The 22037-nt window shown below is 38.9% G+C and overlaps 2 protein-coding genes across 3 annotated transcripts in view; one reads left to right on the plus strand and one right to left on the minus strand.

Annotated features, from left to right (window-relative positions):
- Positions 1-16290, plus strand: part of pkd1a (polycystic kidney disease 1a) — an 80687-nt gene extending 64397 nt beyond the window's left edge. Inside the window, exons 36-48 of one of the 2 annotated variants that reach the window (XM_055204281.2) lie at positions 2360-2432; positions 2514-2629; positions 2717-2916; positions 3013-3207; positions 3483-3622; positions 6394-6524; positions 7023-7143; positions 8779-8904; positions 9215-9389; positions 9467-9754; positions 9862-9996; positions 12313-12633; positions 12778-16290. In XM_055204281.2, coding sequence (XP_055060256.2) covers positions 2360-2432; positions 2514-2629; positions 2717-2916; positions 3013-3207; positions 3483-3622; positions 6394-6524; positions 7023-7143; positions 8779-8904; positions 9215-9389; positions 9467-9754; positions 9862-9996; positions 12313-12633; positions 12778-13932 — 3176 coding nt within the window. In that variant the 3' untranslated portion in view covers positions 13933-16290. Of the gene's footprint in view, positions 1-2359; positions 2433-2513; positions 2630-2713; positions 2917-3012; positions 3208-3482; positions 3623-6393; positions 6525-7022; positions 7144-8778; positions 8905-9214; positions 9390-9466; positions 9755-9861; positions 9997-12312; positions 12634-12777 lie in introns of both variants that reach the window. The other variant, XM_055204280.2, reaches the window with a different exon arrangement.
- Positions 16291-17605: 1315 nt separating this feature from the next.
- Positions 17606-22037, minus strand: part of tsc2 (TSC complex subunit 2) — a 53227-nt gene continuing 48795 nt past the window's right edge. The window contains exons 41-42 of the mRNA XM_073860204.1: positions 18673-18771; positions 17606-18546 (exon numbers count right to left, since the gene is read on the minus strand). Of these exons, the coding sequence (XP_073716305.1) occupies positions 18376-18546; positions 18673-18771 (270 nt within the window). The 3' untranslated portion in view covers positions 17606-18375. The remainder of the gene's footprint in view (positions 18547-18672; positions 18772-22037) is intronic.

Below are 22037 nucleotides of genomic sequence, written 5' to 3' on the forward strand. Positions count from 1 at the left end.
TATCTTGTTATTAATGTTTAAATTAATAAACAATAAAGAAATGTTAAAAATTTTATTACTCATCCAGCGGTACATTCAATACAAATATAAGCCAATAATTTTGAATCCTATTTAAATGAATTTAAAACTTCCCATACTTTACTTTAAAAGTGTCAGATAAAGAGACTATGAATTGTTTTGCTGGATTGATTAAAGAGATATCGCCTTGAGGACGGTCATTTTTGGGTGCGAAGCCGCGTGCAGTTACAAAAAATGCTGTGCACATCACTTCACTTACGATACATTCACACGGGGCGAAAGCCGAAGCGTGGCCAACAGCCAATCACAGTGGCTGCAACACATGCTCAGGTCTTGCATAAACGTAATTCGCTATCTCGCACTAGGTTATTTGTATAAGACGATCTGATTGGCACACGTTGGCGCTTGAAAAGTTGAGAAATGTTCAACTTCTGCCACGAGCAACGGTAGTGACGCGACGTTGACGGATCCACAATTCAGTTCGGAAACGCATGACGTCACCCATTAAAAGTAAATGTCGAGCGTTAACACTTTCGCTCTGTGTGAATGTACCGTTAACGTGCATGACAGCCTACTCCGCAATTATGTCATTTTTGTCACTAACTCGCTCAAAGTATAAACAAGGCATTAAAAATCCCCAATAAATGCCAAATCACTAGAATTGTACACAATGTTGTTCATATGAGTCCTGTATTATATTCCAATTTGAAAAAACGTTGACGCTTTCGCCACGTGCGAATTTACTGTTAACGCACATGACGCCTACTTAGCAATAACGTCATCTCGGCACTAATGCACTCAAAGTAAAAACAAGGCATTAAAAATCCCCAATAAATGCCAAATCACTAGAATTGTACGCAATGTTGTTCATATGAGTCCTGTATTATATTCCAATTTAAAAAAGTTGGGCTTTCACCACGTGCGAATTTACCGTTAACGCACACGACCGCCTACTTCGCAATAACGTCATTTCGGCACTAATGCACTCAAAGTATAAACAAGGCATTAAAAATCCCCAATAAATGCCAAATCACTAGAATTGTACGCAATGTTGTTCATATGAGTCCTGTATTATATTCCAATTTGAGAAACGTTGGCGCTCTCGCCACGTGCAAATTTACCGTTAACGCACACGACCGCCTACTTCGCAATAACGTCATTTCGGCACTAATGCACTCAAAGTATAAACAAGGCATTAAAAATCCCCAATAAATGCCAAATCACTAGAATTGTACGCAATGTTGTTCATATGAGTCCTGTATTATATTCCAATTTGAGAAACGTTGGCGCTTTCGCCACGTGCGAATTTACCGTTAAAGCACACGACCGCCTACTTCGCAATAACGTCATTTCGGCACTAATGCACTCAAAGTATAAACAAGGCATTAAAAATCCCCAATAAATGCCAAATCACTAGAATTGTACGCAATGTTGTTCATATGAGTCCTGTATTATATTCCAATTTGAGAAACGTTGGCGCTCTCGCCACGTGCAAATTTACCGTTAACGCACACGACCGCCTACTTCGCAATAACGTCATTTCGGCACTAATGCACTCAAAGTATAAACAAGGCATTAAAAATCCCCAATAAATGCCAAATCACTAGAATTGTACGCAATGTTGTTCATATGGGTCCTGTATTATATTCCAATTTGAGAAACGTTGACGCATTCGCCACGTGCGAATTTACCATTAACGCACACGACCGCCTACTTCGCAATAACGTCATTTCGGCACTAATGCGCTCAAAGTATAAACAAGGCATTAAAAATCCCCAATAAATGCCAAATCACTAGAATTGTACGCAATGTTGTTCATATGAGTCCTGTATTATATTCCAATTTGAGAAACGTTGGCGCTTTCGCCACGTGCGAATTTACCATGAACGCACACGACCGCCTACTTCACAATAGCGTCATTTCCGCACTAATGCACTCAAAGTATAAACAAGGCATTAAAAATCCCCAATAAATGCCAAATCACTAGAATTGTACGCAATGTTGTTCATATGAGTCCTGTATTATATTCCAATTTAAAAAACATTGGGCTTTCGCCACGTGCGAATTTACCATTAACGCACACGACCGCCTACTTCGCAATAACGTCATTTCGGCACTAATGCACTCAAAGTATAAACAAGGCATTAAAAATTCTTATTAAATGCCAAATCACTAGAACAGTACGCAATGTCGCTCATATGAGTCCTGAGATTCCAAGTCTTCTAAAGCCGGTTGATATAACAGTGACAAAATGTAATTTTGGGTGCACTTTTCCTTTAAAATCTCCTGTCAGTTAATTAGATGAGATTGTTGTTGATTGGATGCTTGTTTTGATTGACAGATGAGGACCTAATCAAGCGTATTTTGGCTGACGGACAGCTGCTGTCTCAGACGGACAGTGATATGGGTGATCTGTAAGTCTCGTCGCTGCACTTACTCTCTTGGCTGTTTTAAACAAGAGTTTTATACACATAAAGCTTTACTCTCCATTTTAGCTCCAGTATATTTGGTGACAAGACTGAAGTGATTCTACTTCAGAAGATGAATGAACCGGTTCTTCCTGCAGCCATGAGGCGAGACCCTCCCAAAACTGCCTTTACCTCTCGCACAGGTAAACGCACTCACTGACACGAACCGAATCGAGCGTTCACACCGGGAACCTCCTCCTTTAAACGGCTCACTTTCTTTTACTTAGTAGTGACGGATGTGTGTAGGCCGAGACCGCTTCCACCTTTATGCGGACTGGCTGCTCTGTGGGGCAGCTGGGTGGGGCTTATCCTGTCAAGCAGCCTATCAATGTGGCTGGGGCAGAGCTTTAATGAGAACGTGGCTCTGATGTGGCTCATCTCTTGCATTGTCAGTTTCCTGTCATCGTTCCTTATTCTAGAACCTATAAAGGTACACAAACACCCACTTAAGTTATTCTTATGCAAATTGCGACATTTTACACAAGAATATTGGCACAAAAATGTATTGTTGTGTGTGTGTCTGTAGGTGATATTGGAGGGCGTGTATTTTTCTTTGGTCGTGGGTCGTCTGAGAGCAGAAGAGCAGGACGTGTTGGTGGATTGTCCACGTGTGGAGAGAGTCGTCCAGCGTATCCCCAGAGTGAGACCTCCGCAAGGATTCGCTCTTTCACAGGCTAGAGAGGAGGCTCGCAAAGTTCGCCTGCTTCACACCATGCTGAAGGTCACCATGAGCTCAGTCTGGCTTTTGCAAAAATGAGTCCTTTTCAACTTGTGTTGGTGTATAATTATTATCCTGTAATCTACGCCCCTCCATTAAAGACATTATTTTGCCTGACAGCTACCATGCTTTGTTAGGGTCCATTAGCATCGCTGCTGTTTTACAGCTTCATCCGTAGCGGTGGCTCTGATTAACTGTTAGACAGAAACTAGTTTGTCATCAGATTCTTTTTATGTCGTTAGACGTTTGAATAATAGACAATTTGGTTTGATTGACAGGCCTTCCTGATCTACATGCTGTTCCTGCTGGTGGTTTTACTGCTAAACTACTCTGACTCGAGTAAAGACGCCCATCGCCTTCGACTCCAGAGTCATCTGCTGAAGAACTTCCACACGCAGCACTATAACAACATCAGCAGGTACTCATAATGAACACAGAGCCGTGATCTTACAACCAAAATGAGCTGAAATGTTCTGGTGTTAATGTGACATCATACACTGATCAGTCTGTGCAGCTCGCTAGTCTGATATTAATTTAACATGAGCAGCTAGCGCTTACTTTCCTTTAACTTTCCTTTCACTGCTCTTCAGAATTCCCTTTCCCATAAATCACTTTCTTCTATCCTTCAATCCTTCCTTCTAGCCTTTCTTTGTATTATCCTTCCTTCCTTTCTTCGTTTCATCTTTCTATCCTTTCTTCCTTCTATCCTTCCTTTATTCTATATATCTGTCTATCCTTCATTCCTTCCTTCCATCTGTCTTTCTTTTATCTTTTCTTCCTTCCTTATTTCCTTCTTTAATCTTTCCTTCCTTCCATCCTACTATCCTTCCTTTCTTCCTTTCTTCTATCCTTTCTTCTATCTTTCATTCCTTTCTTCTATCTTTTTTTCCTGCCATCTATCATTTCCTTCCTTCTTTATATAATTTCTTCCTTTTTTTCTTCTATCCTTCCTTTATTCTATCTATTCTTCCCTCCATTCTTCCTTCCTTCCTTCCTTCTGTCTTTCCATCTATCCTTTCTTTTACATTTCCTTCCTTTTTTCTTTCCTTCTATCCTTTCTTGTAATTTTCCTTTCTTTATTATATCCTCCCTTCCTTCATTCCTTCCTTCCTTCCTTCCTTTTAGCTTTCCTTCCTTCCTTTTATCATTTCTTCCTTTCCTTTTTCCTTCTATCCTTCCTTTATTCTATCTATCCTTCCCTCATTACTTTCTTCTTCTATCCTTTCTTTATATTCCTTCCTTCTATCATTTCTTCCTTCTATCGTTCCTTTCTTCTATTTTTCCATTCTTCTATCTCTCCTTCCTTTTATCTTTCCATCCTTCCTTATATCCTTTCTTCCTTCTTTCTATCTATCCTTTCTTCTATCTTTCCTACCTTCCTTCCATCCATCAATCATTTCCTTCATTCTTTATATAATTTCTTTATATCTATTCTTCCCTCATTTCTTTCTTCCTGCCTTCCTTCTGTCTTTCCTTCCTTTTTTCTTTCCTTCTATCCTTTCTTGTAATTTTCCTTTCTTTATTATATCCTCCCTTCCTTCATTCCTTCCTTCCTTCCTTTTAGCTTTCCTTCCTTCCTTTTATCATTTCTTTGTTTCCTTTTTCCTTCTATCCTTCCTTTATTCTATCTATCCTTCCCTCATTACTTTCTTCTTCTATCCTTTCTTTATATTCCTTCCATCTATCATTTATTCCTTCTATCCTTCCTTTCTTCTATTTTTCCTTTCTTCTATCTTTCCTTTCTTTTATCTTTCCATCCTTCCTTATATCCTTTCTTCCTTCTTTCTATCTATCCTTTCTTCTATCTTTCCTTCCTTCCTTCCTTCCATCCATCTATCATTTCCTTCATTCTTTATATAATTTCTTTATATCTATTCTTCCCTCATTTCTTTATTCCTTCCTTTCTTCTGTCTTTCCTTCCTTTTTTCTTTCCTTCTATCATTTCTTGTAACTTTCCTTTCTTTATTCTATCCTTCCTTCCTTCTAGCTTTTCTTCATTCCTTCTATCATTTCTTTCTTTCTTTCTTTCTTCCCTCATTCATTTCTTCTTTCCTTCTATCCTTTCTATTCCTTCCTTCTATCATTTCTTCCTTCTGTTCTTCCTTTCTTCTATTTTCCTTTCTTTCTTCCATCTTTCTATCTTCCTTCCTTGCTGCTATCTTTCCTTCCTTCCTTCTATAATTTCTTCCTTTCTTTCTTCCTTCTATCCGTTCTTTATTCTATCTATCCTTCCCTCATTCCTTTCTTTTTTCCTTCTATCTATTCTTCGATCTTTCCGTTCTTCCTTCCTTTCTTCTAGCTTTCCTTCCTTCCTTCCTTCTATCTATTCTTTCTTCTATATTTCCTTCCTTCTGTCATTTGCTTCCTTCTATTATTTCTTCCTTTTTTTTCCTTCCCTCATTCATTTCTTCTTTCCTTACTTCCTTCCTTCTATAATTTCTTACTTTCCTTCTTCCTTCTATCCTTCCTTTATTCTGTCTATCCTTCCCTCATTCCTTTCTTTTTTCCTTCTATCTTTTCTTCTATCTTTCCTTTCTTTCTTTCTTCCTCCCTTTCTTCTATCTTTCCTTCCTTCCTTCTTTCATTTCTTCCTTTTATAATTTCTTCCTTTCTTTCTTCCTTCCCTCATTCATTTCTTCTTTCCTTCTATCCTTTCTATCCCTTCCTTCTATCCTTCCTTTCTTCTATTTTCCTTTATTCAATCTTTCTGTCCTTCCTTCCTTCCTGCTATCTTTCATTTCTTCCTTCTATAATTTCTTACTTTCTTTCTTCTATCCCTCCTTTATCCTATCTATCCTTCCCTCCTTTCTATCTTCTTTCCTTCTATCTTTTCTTCTATCTTTCCTTTCTTTCTTTCTTCCTTCCTTTCTTCTATCTTTCCTTCCTTCTATCCTTTCTTTCTTCTATATTTCCTTCCTTCCTTCTATCATTTCTTCCTTCTATCCTTCTTTTATTTTATTTTTCCTTCCTTCCTTCTATCATTACTTCCTTCTATCCTTTCTTCCTTCCTTCCTTCCTTCCTTCCTTCCTTCTATCTTTCCTTAAGAGAGGTACAGTGAAGTGAGGTGAGTTGAGCTGATGGTGTGATGTTGACATTGTCTCTCTGACAGTAAGAATACAGTGTTTTAGGATGATAGCCCATCTACACATACAAACGTGTCTCTAACCTGTCGTATCTCTCATCAGCAGACGTGAGGATGTGTGGGCGTGGCTCTCAGACTCCTTGTTACCACAATTACTGGATGAGTCCATCCTGATGGAGAAAACAGGCAGTGTATTGCTAGGTCCACCTCGCCTTAGACAGCTGAGAAGTCAAGCAGGTGAGAGGGGCATTGAGACACGTTACGTTACTATATACCGAATAACATAGTCTCTGCTTGTAGTAGTGTCTATTGAACCTTCTGGGTAAGTACATGTTAATCAATATTTAATAGATGTTTTTCCTTTTGTGAAAGCATTCATGTAAAAATGGCTCATGTACAGTACGCTGGGTTTAGAAAGTACATCTAAGTGTGTTCATTGATCTGAGAGAGTTCAGTGTCCGCCAAAACCTCTCATTTTTCCAAGAAAATAAAAATGGCAGAGGTCGTTCAAGCCGTGCCGGTGCCAGACCGAAAGACTGCTCATTTCATTAACACTTACATTGATTTTCTTTTCAAACACTCGCACAAAAAGCAGATGAGAAACAGATTGATGATGTAAGCACACATATTGATCAAAAAACTTACGGTTAGGTCATTCACAGTTTTGCACACTCTACAGTATACGAAACATGAAATTGTACATTTTAATCCTTTCTTTCTCACACCACCTTCCAGAATGCCCCATCAGCAGATATTTCCCTCCACTGTCGTGGTTTGGGTGTGTCCCAGCCGGGTGGGCGGAGTCAGCTTCAGGATTGGTCCAGAATTGGAGTATGAGTACAGCTCAGAGCAACAGGTCTGTCATGAGGAGTTCAAAACCATCATTTATCAAAATATCTTCTTTATCATTTATCACAATACTCCCATTATATTTGTTTTCCTACTATGGAAGTCGATGGTTATCATCAACTGTGTGCTTATCATCATTCATCAAAGTATCTTCTTTTGTGTTCACAGAAATAAGAAATTCATACAGGTTTAGAACAACATGAGGATGAGAAATTGATGACAGAATTTAGATTTTTTTTTTTCGCCACAGTGGGTGCTTATAACGGACAACAATTTGCTTCACCTGTAAAATTGTTAATATCCAAATAGGCTGTTTGTCCTCATGGTGCACTGAGTTCACTGCAAAAATGACTTTCTTACTTAGTATTTTTGTCTTGTTTTCAGTAAAAATATCTAAAAATTCTTAAATTAGTATAAAAGTATATTTATATTTTCCTAGGTTATTTTGCTCATCAAGAAAATCCATATTTATATATAAACTTTAAGCGAATTTTGAGGGAAATTTCCATCTGCCAATGAAATAAGAAAATACAATCTTGAATGGTTTATGGGTTTATGAAAAAAGTAAACTTATTTCAAGAAAATTTTTCTTATTCCATTGGCAGATTTTTTGCTTGTTTTTAGCACTAATTTTTATTTTTTTTCTTCTAAAATCTAGAATTATTTTCCTAGGTCATTTTGCTCATCAGGAAAAGGCATCTTGATTTGGGAATTTTGGATGTTTTTGCTGAGAACGGGACAAAAATGCTAAGTAAGAAAGTCGTTTTTTGTAGTGTACATTCACACAAGCCTCAATATTGAATCACACTGCAAAAAATGATTTTCAAGAAGCGTTTCACAAGCAAAACTGCCAATGGGGTAAGCAAAAAAATCTTGAACATTTTTCTTAAACACTAAAAAATTCAAGAAAAATTCAAGAAAAAATTTCTTACCCCATTGGCAGATTTTTTTGCTTGTGTTATGCACAAAATCACTTAAATTTGATATTTTTGGTCTAAAAACTAGACTTATTTTTTGGGTCGTTTTGCTCATCAAGAAAAAGCATCTTAATTTAAGAATTTTTTGATATTTTTACTCAAAACAAGACAAAAATACTAAGTAAGAAAGTCATTTTTTGTAGTGTACATTCACACAAGCCTCAATATTGAATCACACTGCAAAAAATGATTTTCAAGAAGCGTTTCACAAGCAAAAAAGATCTGCCAATGGGGTAAGCAAAAAAATCTTGAACATTTTTCTTAAACATTAAATTCAAGAAAAATTCAAGAAAAAATTTCTTACCCCATTGGCAGATTTTTTTGCTTGTTTTATGCACAAAATCACTTAAATGTGATATTTTTTGGTCTAAAAACTAGACTTATTTTTTGGGTCGTTTTGCTCATCAAGAAAAAGCATCTTAATTTAAGATTTTTTTACATTTTTACTGAAAACAAGACAATAATACTAAGATTTTTTTTTCTTGAAAATAATTTTTTGTAGTGCATTTCCTGGACCATCTGTACAAATCTCATTGATATTTCATGATCGGGGCTGATGTTCGATCAGGTCCTCTGAGTCAGTGTAGTTGTTTTTGTTTATCTGTCAGCTCAGAAAACCTGAGCTCAGATTCAGTGAGATGTGTGTGTTTGTGTATATTGTGTAGTGTGTGGCACTGGGGTCAGGTGTCTGTGTACAGCAGCGCTGGGTTCGTGCAGGACTTGAGCAGAAACATGCAGGACTCGAAAGCTCTGATCAAACAACTTGACACACACCACTGGCTCGACCCACTGTGAGTACACACACAAATTACTTTAACTGGGATCACAAATAAATGTTATATTATTTAAAAGTTGTATTATGTTATAATTAGTGATGCATTTTCTGTCCTGAACCCATATTCGTTACTTTGAATGACATCTAGCGATACCGATAGTTTTGCTATTTAAGTGCAGAGCATACAAACTGCAATTTGGATCAACGACTGTTTTGAAACGATCGATGGATGTCCGATAGTGGGGAAAAATGCATTTATTTGCAGATATATTGGTGCATCTCTAGTTTATATTTTTGTCATAATTATATTACATGAATGTGTTTAGGACGAGAGCGCTGTTCCTGGAGTTTTCCATCTATAACATCAACACAGATCTGCTGTCGGTCTTCTCGTTCCTGCTGGAGTTTCCGGTGTCTGAACGACCTGTGCCGAGTCTCGATCTGAAAACATTACGCCTTCACACGCTGAGTCACGGCATGGACCTGTCCCTGTTCCTCACGGTAACCTCCAGCCTATCACAAATGACCAAACGTCTATCCTCATCGCAGCGTTTCATAAAGCTCTCTATCTTTCTCAGCTCCTCCTGCTGGCATTTATCATCTATTTTGCCGTGCGTGAGGGCTTGGCTGCCTGGAGGCAGGGGCGTGGCTACTTTCTGCGTTTGTGGAACATGGTGAGCGTGTGCTGCCTGCTGTTGGCGATTTGCGTGGTCTCGCTGCACCTCAGCCGCTCGGTGCTCTCCGCCAGACAGTGGGGGTCGTTTCTAGGCCAACGGGGCGCATTTACCGACTTCTTTCCTATCGCCCAACAGAGTCGGGTTATGACCCAGCTCGGCGCAACACTTCTCTTTCTGTTGGTGCTCAAGGTACTTTTCACTATAAACTTCTGCTGGTTTGTTTGCTTCTCAATCCCTTAAAACCAATTTGAGTGACTCGTATATATATTCGATGGTCTTCATTTTTCTCTTTTTAGGCATCACACCAGCTGCGCTTCATGAGAGAGTGGGGAGTTTTTGGAAGAACTCTTAGAAGATCTTTTTGGGAGCTGCTGACGGTCGCTGTCACACTGCTCGTCTTCCTGTTGGCATACTCGCACACTGGACACCTGGTTGGGACACACAGACTGAAAAACATACAGAGAGACAGTAGCTGGGTTTCCATTGTAGATTTGCGCAAAACTTTAGCGTTATTTTCTAAATCTCGACAAAAGACGATTGCAAAATGGATTAATTTTTCCATTAATAGTTGATGCGACTGAAACATAGTTTTTCCTCTCACGATAAGTCATTTCAAACATCACCTCATATAATGTTGGTAGGTTCGAGTAAAAATGACAGAAGTAATATTGACGAACGTTTGAGCGAGAGGGGGAGTAGTCACCAATATCGAAGTGCTGCAAACTAAGTGCTCTTCCGCCATACAAATTGTTCTCATTTTTATCCACTTAAAAAATTGCCACGTTTTGTTTTGTGCCACCATACATGAAAGTGTTTGGTGGCTTCTAAATTCATCCCTGTTTGGATCCTAAGGAATGAATGGGGCTAAGCTAAATGCTAACACATTCACGACGCACTGTACAAAGATTAGGGGAAGCATTGATAAAGGATAGGTATGTATGAATTTGTCTAAGTTGAGGTAAGAACATATTAAAATATTAAAAACAGTGGGGTTGTCCTTTAAAAACTGCAATATATGGGTGTTTTTGCTAAATGTACATGTTCCAATTTGGCGTATTTTTAATTCGCAATGTCAATTTGCGCAATTTGAAGGGTAATGGACACCCAGCTACTTTTTTACTCTGCAGTGTGATTTAAACCAGGGGTCACCAGAAAATGTGTAGAGAAAAAAATTTAAAGCAAAAATTGTAAAAGTCTATGTGTAGCCAATTATTTACGTTTGTTTACAACTTGCCGTCTGATAACTACTTGTCTAAAGCCCGGAATACACTGCACGATTTTTGTCCTCTTATAAGATCATTACCTTATCACACTGTGCGACATGTATCGTTTAAACTCGGGTACGAGAGGCGTGTAGACTGTACGATGATTACACGGAAGCTTCGGCGGCTGCGTCACACGTTGCGCAACGTCACCAGCATGCGCTCGTGGTAAACAAATACCGGCGCGCAGGTCGTAGCAGCAAACACACTGTGCGGTGATCATGCCGAATTTCTGACACTGCCAGAAAACAATCGTAGGCTATCTTTGGACGCAAGACCGGGAAAACGGCCGTCTTTGAACCTCTCTCACTGTACGACATAGGACCACCGATGGAGAGCCACGATCACAGAAATCGCGACGATAGTTTCACGATGGCAATCTTTCGTCTGGGACAGCCAATTATCGTGCAGTGTATCCCGGCCTTAACACAGTTTAAATGTTTATTTAAAAAAAAAGATATATATATTTTAGGAAAGCGGTCCCTCGCTAAAGGTTCATCACATGTAGGGGTCCCATGTTTGAAAACCCTGTGATTTAAACCAGTGCCATCTGTTACATTGAGAAATCCATATTTAGTATTCTCTCTGCTTTTTTGTGCGAAGAACTTTTCACTGCTGCAGAAGTTTTAAGTAGAGTTTAAATCGATCACAACTTGTTATCTGCAGCTTGTGTCATTGATGTCATTGTGTGATTTATCTATACTGAATATTTGTGTCTCACACACACACACACACACACACACACACACACACACACACGCACAAACACACACTTGGGTATGTGTCCTTGAGAAAGTCTTTGATGCTGTTTGAATTATGCTTTACAAACCTAGAGTAGTAAAATTTTGCAAAGGTAAAAGGCATGGACTCTCTTGGAGCCTAACCCTGTGATAGCAAATGCATATTGTAGCAACGTGATAAGAATTAACCAGAACCCCTTGGCAACCACACTTAAATGTCCTGGCAAGCCGACACATCGCCCTAGTATTCAAGATTTTCACATGTGTCACATGCACAATTATATGCATATACAACCTGTAGTGAAATGTAGATCTGGTATACCCTGTGGTATGACTTATTAAGAAACAAGCACCACACAGAATTTCGAAAAATGTAAAATCTAGTTTTATTTTGATTATATTAAAATGTGCTTGTGGTTTAATTTGAACCGCCTGAGTGCTTAAAATTCAAGTCTGTTATGTGGCAAAAACTGCTTAATGTGCTCAAAATATTGACATTTGGTACAGCTGGTATTGAGAGGCTGTTAAATCATCCAGAGTGCTTCACATGTGAATTATTAACTGTATTGATGTCTTGCATCTGTTAACTTAATCAATACTTTTAGGCTTGTTTATATCGTAAAAACTTTCTCCCAAATGCATTTTCGGTCCCCTCGAATCTCTACTCTGTACACAGTTTGCAAAATGTTTTATGAATTTCTGAAATGAATCTATGGTGTTGTAATAATCAAAATTTCCTTTCTAGCTTTTCCACTCTGTAATTGAGGGCTACGAAACGGTTAGCTCCACTTGCCGGACGTTACTAGGCTCTGGTGGGCGTGGACTGTTGTCATGGCGGGCAGACAGTGGCTCCTCCCCCTGCTCTGCATCCTGTTTCATCTTTCATATCAGTTTTACCCTCCTTCGTCTCGTTTTGCTGTGGCTTTTGACCTCGGCATTGCTGAGGAACTACCGTCGGGCGAGGTCGGAGCTGTACCGTCCAGCCGTCGACCTGCAGGATTATGAGATGGTGGAGTTGTTCCTGCGACGCCTCAAAATGTGGATGGGGCTCAGCCGTGCCAAAGAGGTGTGTTTGTGTGATGCAAATCTTTCATGAATTACTTTACCTGTTAGTTCTGCTTATGATGGTTGATAAGTTCGGAAATCTTCAAGTTCAGATGTTTCCCTGGTTGCTGGGTTGGTTTCATCCCTCATGCTTTTCCCCCTACAGTTCCGGCACAAGGTGCGATTTGAAGGCATGGAGCTCCCTCCTTCAAGATCCTCTTCAACAAGTGACTGCAAGTCATTGTGTCTTCCTCCTCTGGATACACCAGAAGCTCCACCAACTCCTGATAGTGTTGACGGAGAATCAGAGGCCTCCTGGTGCCCTACATCCAGCAGCCCTTGCAGTCTGGTTGAAGCTCCGGGTCTGGGACTAGGCCTCAACTTAGGCCCTGGGCTGGTAGTCGGAGGACAAGGCTGGAAAGAAAGAGCAGAGATGGAGGCGACACTTCGCAGAATCCTCCCAGCTTTTGATGCCTTGCTCATGCAGCTGGACCGGGTCACCCACGCCACGGAGGATCTGTGTCACACAGAGTGCCGTCTGGAGAGGATGTTGAGGAAAAGCAGGCGATGGGGCAGAGGGGGACGTCGCCACAGAAGTCTTGACTCTGCAGGACAGATGAGACGTGGCAGGAAGCACAAGGGTGCAGACAAAAGTACACAAGTGGTAGAGAAAAGCAAAAGTCCCCCGAGAACTCATATAAGCACACCTAAGTCAGAAGATAGACAGAAACTTCATAAGAAAGACAGGAGATCAAAAAAATCTGATACAACAAGCCGGCACAAGGTAGACTTAAGTCCACAAAGGACAGATAGCAGTCTCCAGAAGGTACAAGAAAACCCCAGTAATGTTGCAGCACGTGTCAGCAAGACTGAAAAAGACCCTTACGAGGTGGATTCTCATCCTCTCAAAGTGAGTCCACAAGAAGAGGGTGCTAATCCTCCCAGGGCACACAAAGCTGAAAAAACTTTGCATAAGTTAACCACAACTTCCAACAAGGTTGATCCAAACTTTCAAAAGGACTCTGAGGTTGTTGGCTGTGCCAACAAACCCACCCCCACTCCGGCCCCTACTCCCGTTCCCACTCCAGCGTCTGCTTCTTCAACTGCTCTTCTTTCTGCTATAGCCATCCCGGTCCCGATCCCTCGCTCCCACGAGTGGGTGCCACCCAGCAACAGCGAGAACCTTCCCTCCAGCGTATTCCGGCATCCTGCGCACACTACTACGAATCCCACTCGAAAACGAAAGCACAAACATCCCCCTCTTAAAAACAAGGTGCACCCTAATACAGACAGACCTTTCTCAGGACACCACAAACCGTGAGAACCTAAGGTTTGCGTCAGTACGCAAGTAAAAGCAGGTGGGATTTGGTAATCGAGATTAAGTAGTGTTGTGGGACTTAAAAAGTTCTTGGGTTACGGCTTCTTACGAGGAAAAGAAATGAGGTCCTGGTGACAGCAGGTTTTGTAACCAGGACCTAAGAAGACCTTTAGCTCTAGTATGAGCACAAGTAGAAACCAAGACCAAATAATCCACCATAGCCTTAAATTCTGCCCTACAAGCTTTCGATTGGTAACTCCAAGGTGCAGGTCACCATGGTCTTTCTGATCTAAAAGGTACAAGTTTTGATGCAAATCACCCTTCCTCTCGCAGTGACCTCACTCCAACCCTTTGACCCTGGAGGTCAACCGGGTTATAGTCGACAAGAGCACACCTTGTGCTGTCGTAGCATTAGAAACTCTTGAAAGAGCATCAAAGTACAATGAAAGACTACAACTTTCGTATTTGTCAAACAGTGTTTCGAGTTATGTTTGATGAATTATGTTCAATTTATGTTTTTTTGTAAAAGGAAGCTATCGTAAGGTTATGGGTACACGTGCTGCCCATTGTTACAGAATGAGCAAAGCTTATTCAGAAGGGCTCACACTGACATATTCGCACACTACATACACAAAAACACACAAAGACTTACAGGTACATATTTTTGATGCCATTACGTGACACCAGTATAAATATAGTGCTGCGCTTGTAGGTACTTATATAAAATTCATACTACTTACTATAATGACATGTTACTGAAAATAAACATAGAGTTTTATGTTTTCTCCACTTACATTCATACATCTACACTAACACACTTCTGAAGAGGCGATCAGGGTGCTAAAAATTAGGAAGCCTCAGGATTTCAGATATTCAGTAAGTTCATATCAGCTACATTCAGAGGTTTCTTAACCCTCACCAGACCAAAGGGCAAGTGAGAAAAGACGCGGAAAGTAGAAGAAAAACTTGGAGAAAGTGCTGCGGATTTTTAGAGAAAAATTTAGTAGGAGATGAAATTTGGAAAAACGAAGGAAAATTGAAATGGAGCAGAAGGAACAATGAAGGCCCTCGTTCAAGCCTTGCCACATTTTTTTGTGTGGAGAGAAGGGATTCCATACAGCATTATTATTATTATTATTATTATTATTATTACTTGTAGTAGCTGGTCAATGAAAAATAGGTTATGAATTGCTGAAGTACGGTTTGTTTTGCTTTCTACATTGTTAAATCTTAATTTAAAAAAGCACTTTGTATTAATGTATATGAATAATTGTGTTTGCATCGGAGTGTGGTTTGATTTTAATGTTATACTGAAAATGTTTAGAAACGTAATAAAATAAGCTTGGTATGAAGATAAGATACTGCTATCAGCATTACCCTCCCTGTACATTTACCAAAGCTTGCTATTCAAGTTTCAGGAGATTCACGTAATGAGTTTCTTTTGTACTTCGCACTTTACCTCCGCCGTATTTAACTAGTACGTAATTATTTTCACGTAAAACAGCTTTTCAGAATTATAATTTTTTTAAGTATTATACACGAGCTGCATCAGGATATTTCGCATTCATTTTTTATGTATTTGTAACGTTTGGTTTTTGTCACTTGTCAAGTACTAAAATGTATTCGAAAATGTGTTGTTTACTACGATTATGCTCAGGGACCCTCTTGAAAAAGAAACAGGATTCTTCTTTTTTTTGGTATTAAATGTGTTTTGTTTAATTCAGTACATGTATTGTGATTGGATGGTAAAGTGTCGCTTATGCACTTAAAATATCCACTACAGGGGAAAGCAGAGCTTGATTTCGTCAAAGGTCACGTCAACTACAATAATGTCTTTATTTAGGCCGTTCCGGATGAAGTTTTCAAAGGTCATTGTGTATCTGTACATATTGGTGTGCCCTGATGTAAATATTGTATTAAAGTTGGATCGCATTTTAATCTCATTTGCCTTAACCGCACTGACCAGAAATGTCTCCTTACATGAAACAGAGCACAAGTACATTATGTTCACGAAAACGCTTTGCTGCATGTTTTTCTCACCACTGGCCAAAGAAAAAATGTCTGAAGGTTATGCAATTTTCAGCAAATCTACACACAGCAATAGCAGTCATTTCAAAATGTTATGGCTTTTGGTAGGACTTTTTAGCTATATTGTACAGGCTTGCGAATTTTGTGTAGCTAGGTTGGATAGAATTTGAGCCTCTCATATGTGCCAAAACCAACTTGCATATTTTTGTCAATGTATGAAATGTTTAAGGTAATTTACTGATTTATGTTGTGTCGTTGTATTTGAAACGTTGTAGCACTTCGCTTTATCTGCTTTTGCACTGGACAAAGTCAAATAAAGAGTCTGACAGCTAAGCTTCTGAGTCTGTGGTCTAATCACTAAAAATGATTTTTTTTACAAAATAATCCACATTTTCTTCAAAATTCTCCATTCTCTTTATACATTATGATTGTATTTTATTCTGACAATTAAATTCCTGCCGTTAAAAAATAATATTGTTAAAGTAAATGAGCTGACTGTTTTCCACTGTGAATTGACTGGATGTAGAAAAGTAGGCGTTACATTCAGAAATGTAACTGACAGTTGGAGGGGCGGGGTTAACGAATGCTTCCCGCCCGAGCCGTCTAGCTGACGTCATCAGAGAAGGATCACCACAAGACTTTGATTAAAGTTTAACATATTTTACGTCTTAAAAAAGTATCGTTATATGTCTATAAGTCTTTGGTGTCCCCAGAGTGTTTATGTGAAGTTTTAGCTCAAAATACTCCCCAGATCATTTATTATAGCATGTTAAAATTCCCACTTTGCAGGTGTGTGCAAAAATGGGTTTTGGGTGTGTCCTTTAAAATGCAAATGAGCTGATGAAATACATACACTGATCACCATAATGGTGGTTTGTTGAAATTGAAACTCAATTGTGCTGTCAATAATTTTTTCTCTCTCTCTCTCTTTCTTTCTGCACTAAATGGGAGTGGATAGTACAGATTAAGGGGTGGTTTTATTATAATAAGATCTCCCTTTTGACATCACAAGGGGAGCCAAATCCAAATGACCAAATTTTTCACATGCTTGCAAAGAATGGCTTACCAAAACTTATTTACTGAGTTGATCTTTTTCAAGTTTTCTAGGTTGATAGAAGCACCGGGGACCCAATTATAGCACTTAAACATGGAAAATTCAGATTTTTATGATACGTCCCCTTTAAGAGGGCATGTGAATAAAAACAACACATGGATAAATTGTTTAATGAACACTGCAATATTCCCTTAAAAAAATAATTGTTTTTATTTAATGGGAACTTTAAGCTCAGACTATGCTTTAGTTAAAATGTAAGTTTTTAAGTTGCTTTTATAAAATTACAGAAAAACATTACTGGTGTGCATCTTGAGAAAAAACAATGATTGGCACTGATATACTTTGCGATATGTTAGGGAAAGTTATTTTCAATTATGATGGCTCAAACATTAATTTTAGTCTAAGACTAGCCTTAAGCCTTGTCTGTGAAACCGGGTATACACTTTTAATAAGTATATTTTTATAGTGTACAAATATACTTTTACATTTCTCAAAAATAATGTAGATATGTATTAAAAACATGCTACCTGGTTTAAACACCTATTAAATAAGACCACGATAATCATTGAATAGGTAAATTAAACTCCAAACAAGTTTTGCTTTCACATTTTAGTGTTTTATTTTGTAGCGATGCTCACACACACACACACACGCACACACACACATACGTTATGCATTTTAATGAAGCTTACAAACTTGCAAAATCTTTACATTAGCATCCACATCCTGATACACACAAAACAAAACAATCAACGGCAATCAAAATTTGAATCTTTGTCACAGTATCAGTATGTTTTACAAAGTTGACATCATTCAGAAAACCTTAATCTTTCAGCATGATATACGCACATAGTAAAGCTCAGTGTAGTGTGCGTTGGTTAAATGTATGTTTTTGCAGTTTATGTTGGCACTGTTATAGGTTAAAACACACTTTCTCACTTGTCTCTGTGTTCTGAATAGCTGAAACTGATGTGTGTATAACATAATTCGATCGTGATTTTACACTTTGGATAAAGAAATGCGTGGTAGAGAGAGATTGAACAGAAGCATTTTTGTATGTGAGCTAGTGTGCAATTTGACCGTGCTGCTAAAATGGCATTCAACACGCCAGCGCATGACTTTATGTTCATTGTTAAGGAAATGAAAAATCTCTTTAGAGCAGGAAGAAAGCTCTTTGTGAAATTGAAAACAACAGCGTTTGTGAGGCCGGTAACAGCTGAATGAAACTCTTTCTGGTAACAACATGGTGCGGTTCGAGAAAGATAACAGTTTTTATTTTCCAAGTGATCGTATTTTATTAACACGCTGAACTGAATTCAGCAGAATAAAGCGCAGTCTCTGTTAAAAACATCAAAGGACTTAATCTAAACAAAGTCTGTGAAGTCATCAACTGTGGACACCAGCCTCTTCCTCTGGCCAGCGTCCGGGTTTGTAGGTGGACCCGATGGCTGGTGGGCGGGTTTATTCTGCATGGGGCCGTGGCTCTGCGTGAGGGAGATTCCAGGAGTGGGACGGGACTGAATTTCCTCCTGAGCCTTTGGATGAAAATATGGTATGCATAAGCACTGTTCTAAAATCTAATTTAATATGAGATTATATAATTTTTATTGATTTATTCTAATTTTAATGAAATAATAATTAAATAAAATTATCTCATTTACCAGAGTTCTAATCCTTTTGATTCGTCGTAGTCTCGCCAGCCATTTTGAAGCATATGCATCAGATGGGTTTGCCCTGCTCTGGTGCACCAGTGATGCCATCTATCCAAAACACAAGACAGAATTGGCAAAGAGAAAAAAGTTGGCATTTTCAGGAAAGTAATTGAGGAGTTCAGATGCAAAACTCTCTAAGTGTATCTGACATGGTTTTATCAAGCTCTTGTTTAGGTTCAGTAATTTCACTTTAATGGCAATGAAAAAGTTATTACTCAGTAATTTAAAATGCCTTATTTTTACAAATGTAACTTTAGTCAATTCATTTGTATTTGACAAATTTTATTGTATTTTGTTGTAAACCCTCTAAGTGTATTCAAGCTTTCATGGGCAAAAACCTCCACCTAAAAAAATCCATCTTTTTCAAAACATAACAATTGGGGGCTCGTCCGGGATCAGTTGTCAGCATTTCTGAAGGAAAGGCAAGTAAAATTACAAGCGTATATTGTTATGTATGCTCCCTTAGATAGAGTGCTTCAGTGGAGTCAAACATTGCCAAAACTTTCCAACAAAGCGCTGGTTTTTGTTTTGTTACTTTTCGTGTTGTTTTCGCAGTTGGTCTGGGTGTGGTAAGTGTCGGAAAACCTGAGTGTGGCATTAAACTGCATATTCGGTTTTCTACTCGCTTGCAAATTAAACCTTTAAAAAAGGCTCTGGTCTTCTTTCAGTAGGAGAAAGTCTTGACAAAACATAATAATATTACAATAGAATAACAACCATGGTAATACCATGTGTTCTGAAAATAACATCTTAAACCAGCCAAAGATGGTTTTAAAGCTGGTTAAGCTATTCTCCAATCTGATGCTTTGCTGATTTAACTGGTCACAACCTCTCTTAAATGATCAAACCAGATGAGCCGGATTAGAGACCTTATCAGTGATAAACCATACCTGTTGTTATGCCCGAAAGGGTAAGAGACCCTGGAAGTGCGTCAGGTTGCCCTGTCCCCCCTGCGCTTCTGCTCTGGAGACCTCTTTTTGGGCTTGGGCGCCTGAAGATCAACCCATTGATCGCTCAAAACATAATTCCAAGAAGCAGAGCGCTCTCTCCATAGACCTGATGGCACCTCTTTGCATCACCGCCCGAGAGAGCCAGGGGCTAAAAATGCTTCTAATGATTTAGACTACAACTTCAGAAACAGACTTTCAAAACATTTCTTCAAAGGTCTTTTTGTCTAGTTTTTTTTGACAAAAAATCCACCCCAAAATACTCTCCACTTGACAAACTTTGGTTATGCATTTCTTCTCCTCCAACCTGATGGCCATTTTGTGTCATGTTGTGCTAATTGTAGTAGGTGTAAGTACTTTAGGCTTTGGTTTCCTGATGCCTGCGGTGATTTGTAGGCTCTCAGAGAAAACTGTGTGTGTACGACTCATAAAAAAGCCTTATTAAAAAGTTTGTAATTATCACAGTGGGTGGGAAGAGTTACGGACTTCTCTCTTCAAGAAATAAACCTTTTTATGCTAAATAGACTGTGTGGAGACAGTCCGAATAAGTGTAGTAATCTGTAAGCGACATGCGGTTTTCCTCAAATTCTTATATTTGTTTAAATCTGAGTGTTTGTCACACCCAGTGATGGTAATAACGGCGTTAGAAATAAATGGCGTTACTAACGGCGTTATTCTTTTCAGTAACGAGTAATCAAATAAATTATTGTTTCCCCCGTTATAATGCCGTTACTGTTACTGACAATAAATGCCGCACGTTACTATAATTAATTTCACTAAAGCGATTTTCACCAGAGGATGTTCTCTCACCCAGACAGGCAATGTTTTTTTGTAGTGTGCGTGTGTGTTGTGGGCTGAGACACACATAACTGATGATGATTGGTCTCTGTGTGTTAGAGGGGGTGGGACAACCACATAACCGATGATGATTGGCTTAATTTCCATTGTTAGCCAACCAGAGACATGCAGAGTCCAAGAAGTTCAGTGCAGTGTTGCCAACTTGGTGACTTTGTCACTAGATTTAGCAACTTTCTAAACCCCTTTAGCGACTTTATTTACAAAAAGCGACTAGGACAAATCTAGCGATCTTTTCTGGCGTGGTTGGAGACTGACGCAAGAGCATGTGTCGCTCTCTCTTCTCAACGAGCAGCGGGTAATGCAGCTAGCCACTCACAAGCAGCCCCGGTCCTCGCGCTGCAGTCCGTCCGAGTCCCACACACCCGCAACGACAGCAAACAAGTACAACAAACACAAAAGTAGCAGTCGCAAACACAAAGTATAATAAGCACTATTTTCCATCGTTGAGGTGAAACGCAAGAATGTTTATGTAATGTGCAACTTATGCGGAGTAAGAAAGAGCCTCTTCACGTCTTGTAATTCTGATCTAATAAAGCACCCCACATCATCACATGCTGCCACAAAATTAGTGGTTTCTCTTTAGTGTCTAATTCATTCATTTAACAAATTTTATATTGGGGGCATCCAATAATAACTTATTTGAACTTTTTTTAAGTAACGCAATAGTTACTTTGCCTGGTAATTAGTTACTTTTATAATGATGTAACGCAGTTACTAACTCAGTTACTATTTTTGAGAAGTAACTAGTAACTATAACTAATTACTTTTTTAAAGTAACGTTGCCAACACTGTTCACACCACAAGAACTGAAAACAATTTTAATACCAGGACCACCTTTTTCAAAAAATAAATTAGCTCCTTATTCGAAGTAGGGTTTAATAAGCATAACACAAATATGTGTGAAATAAATGTATTTTTATTGGCACTGTGTTACTATGGTAAAACCTGAGGCTTGCGTGTAAAATCAAATTATTCACATTTCATAAACAGCTGATGAGTTTAGTCTTTAAAGGGGCAATAAGTAGGATTTACCCCCATCTAGTAGTGAAATTGTTTTTTGCATTCAAAGAACAGTGCTCTCTAGCGCCTCGCTTTTCCAAATGCGTGTTGCAACTACGGTAGCCGTAATGTAATCGCTGATCTCCTTGTCCTTTTCAGCTGGTTCATGTGTTCTGAATGAAAACGCGTTGTGGAAACGCGTTGGTAGGCTAGTGCTTTTTGTCCCTCTCTGCCATTATAGTTTATCAATACGCCGGCACGACATGGAAGCCTCCTTGGACTTACCCGTTTATGTAAGTAAAGAGAAGAAATTCTAAGCTTACAAAGAATAGTCAGATCACATGGCAGAGGTCATTTGACACCAACGAGGACATATTTATTTATTTTAAAGACATTGATTTTGATTAATAAAACACTTAAAACCCTTCTTACAGTCCCTTTAACAACTTATGTTACTTTGCGTGGAGTCGCACCATTTACACAATGATGTAATCACCATCGGTTTGAATG

Source organism: Misgurnus anguillicaudatus, chromosome 3 (genome assembly GCF_027580225.2).
Source record: "Misgurnus anguillicaudatus chromosome 3, ASM2758022v2, whole genome shotgun sequence".
Classification (NCBI taxonomy): Eukaryota; Metazoa; Chordata; class Actinopteri; order Cypriniformes; family Cobitidae; genus Misgurnus; species Misgurnus anguillicaudatus.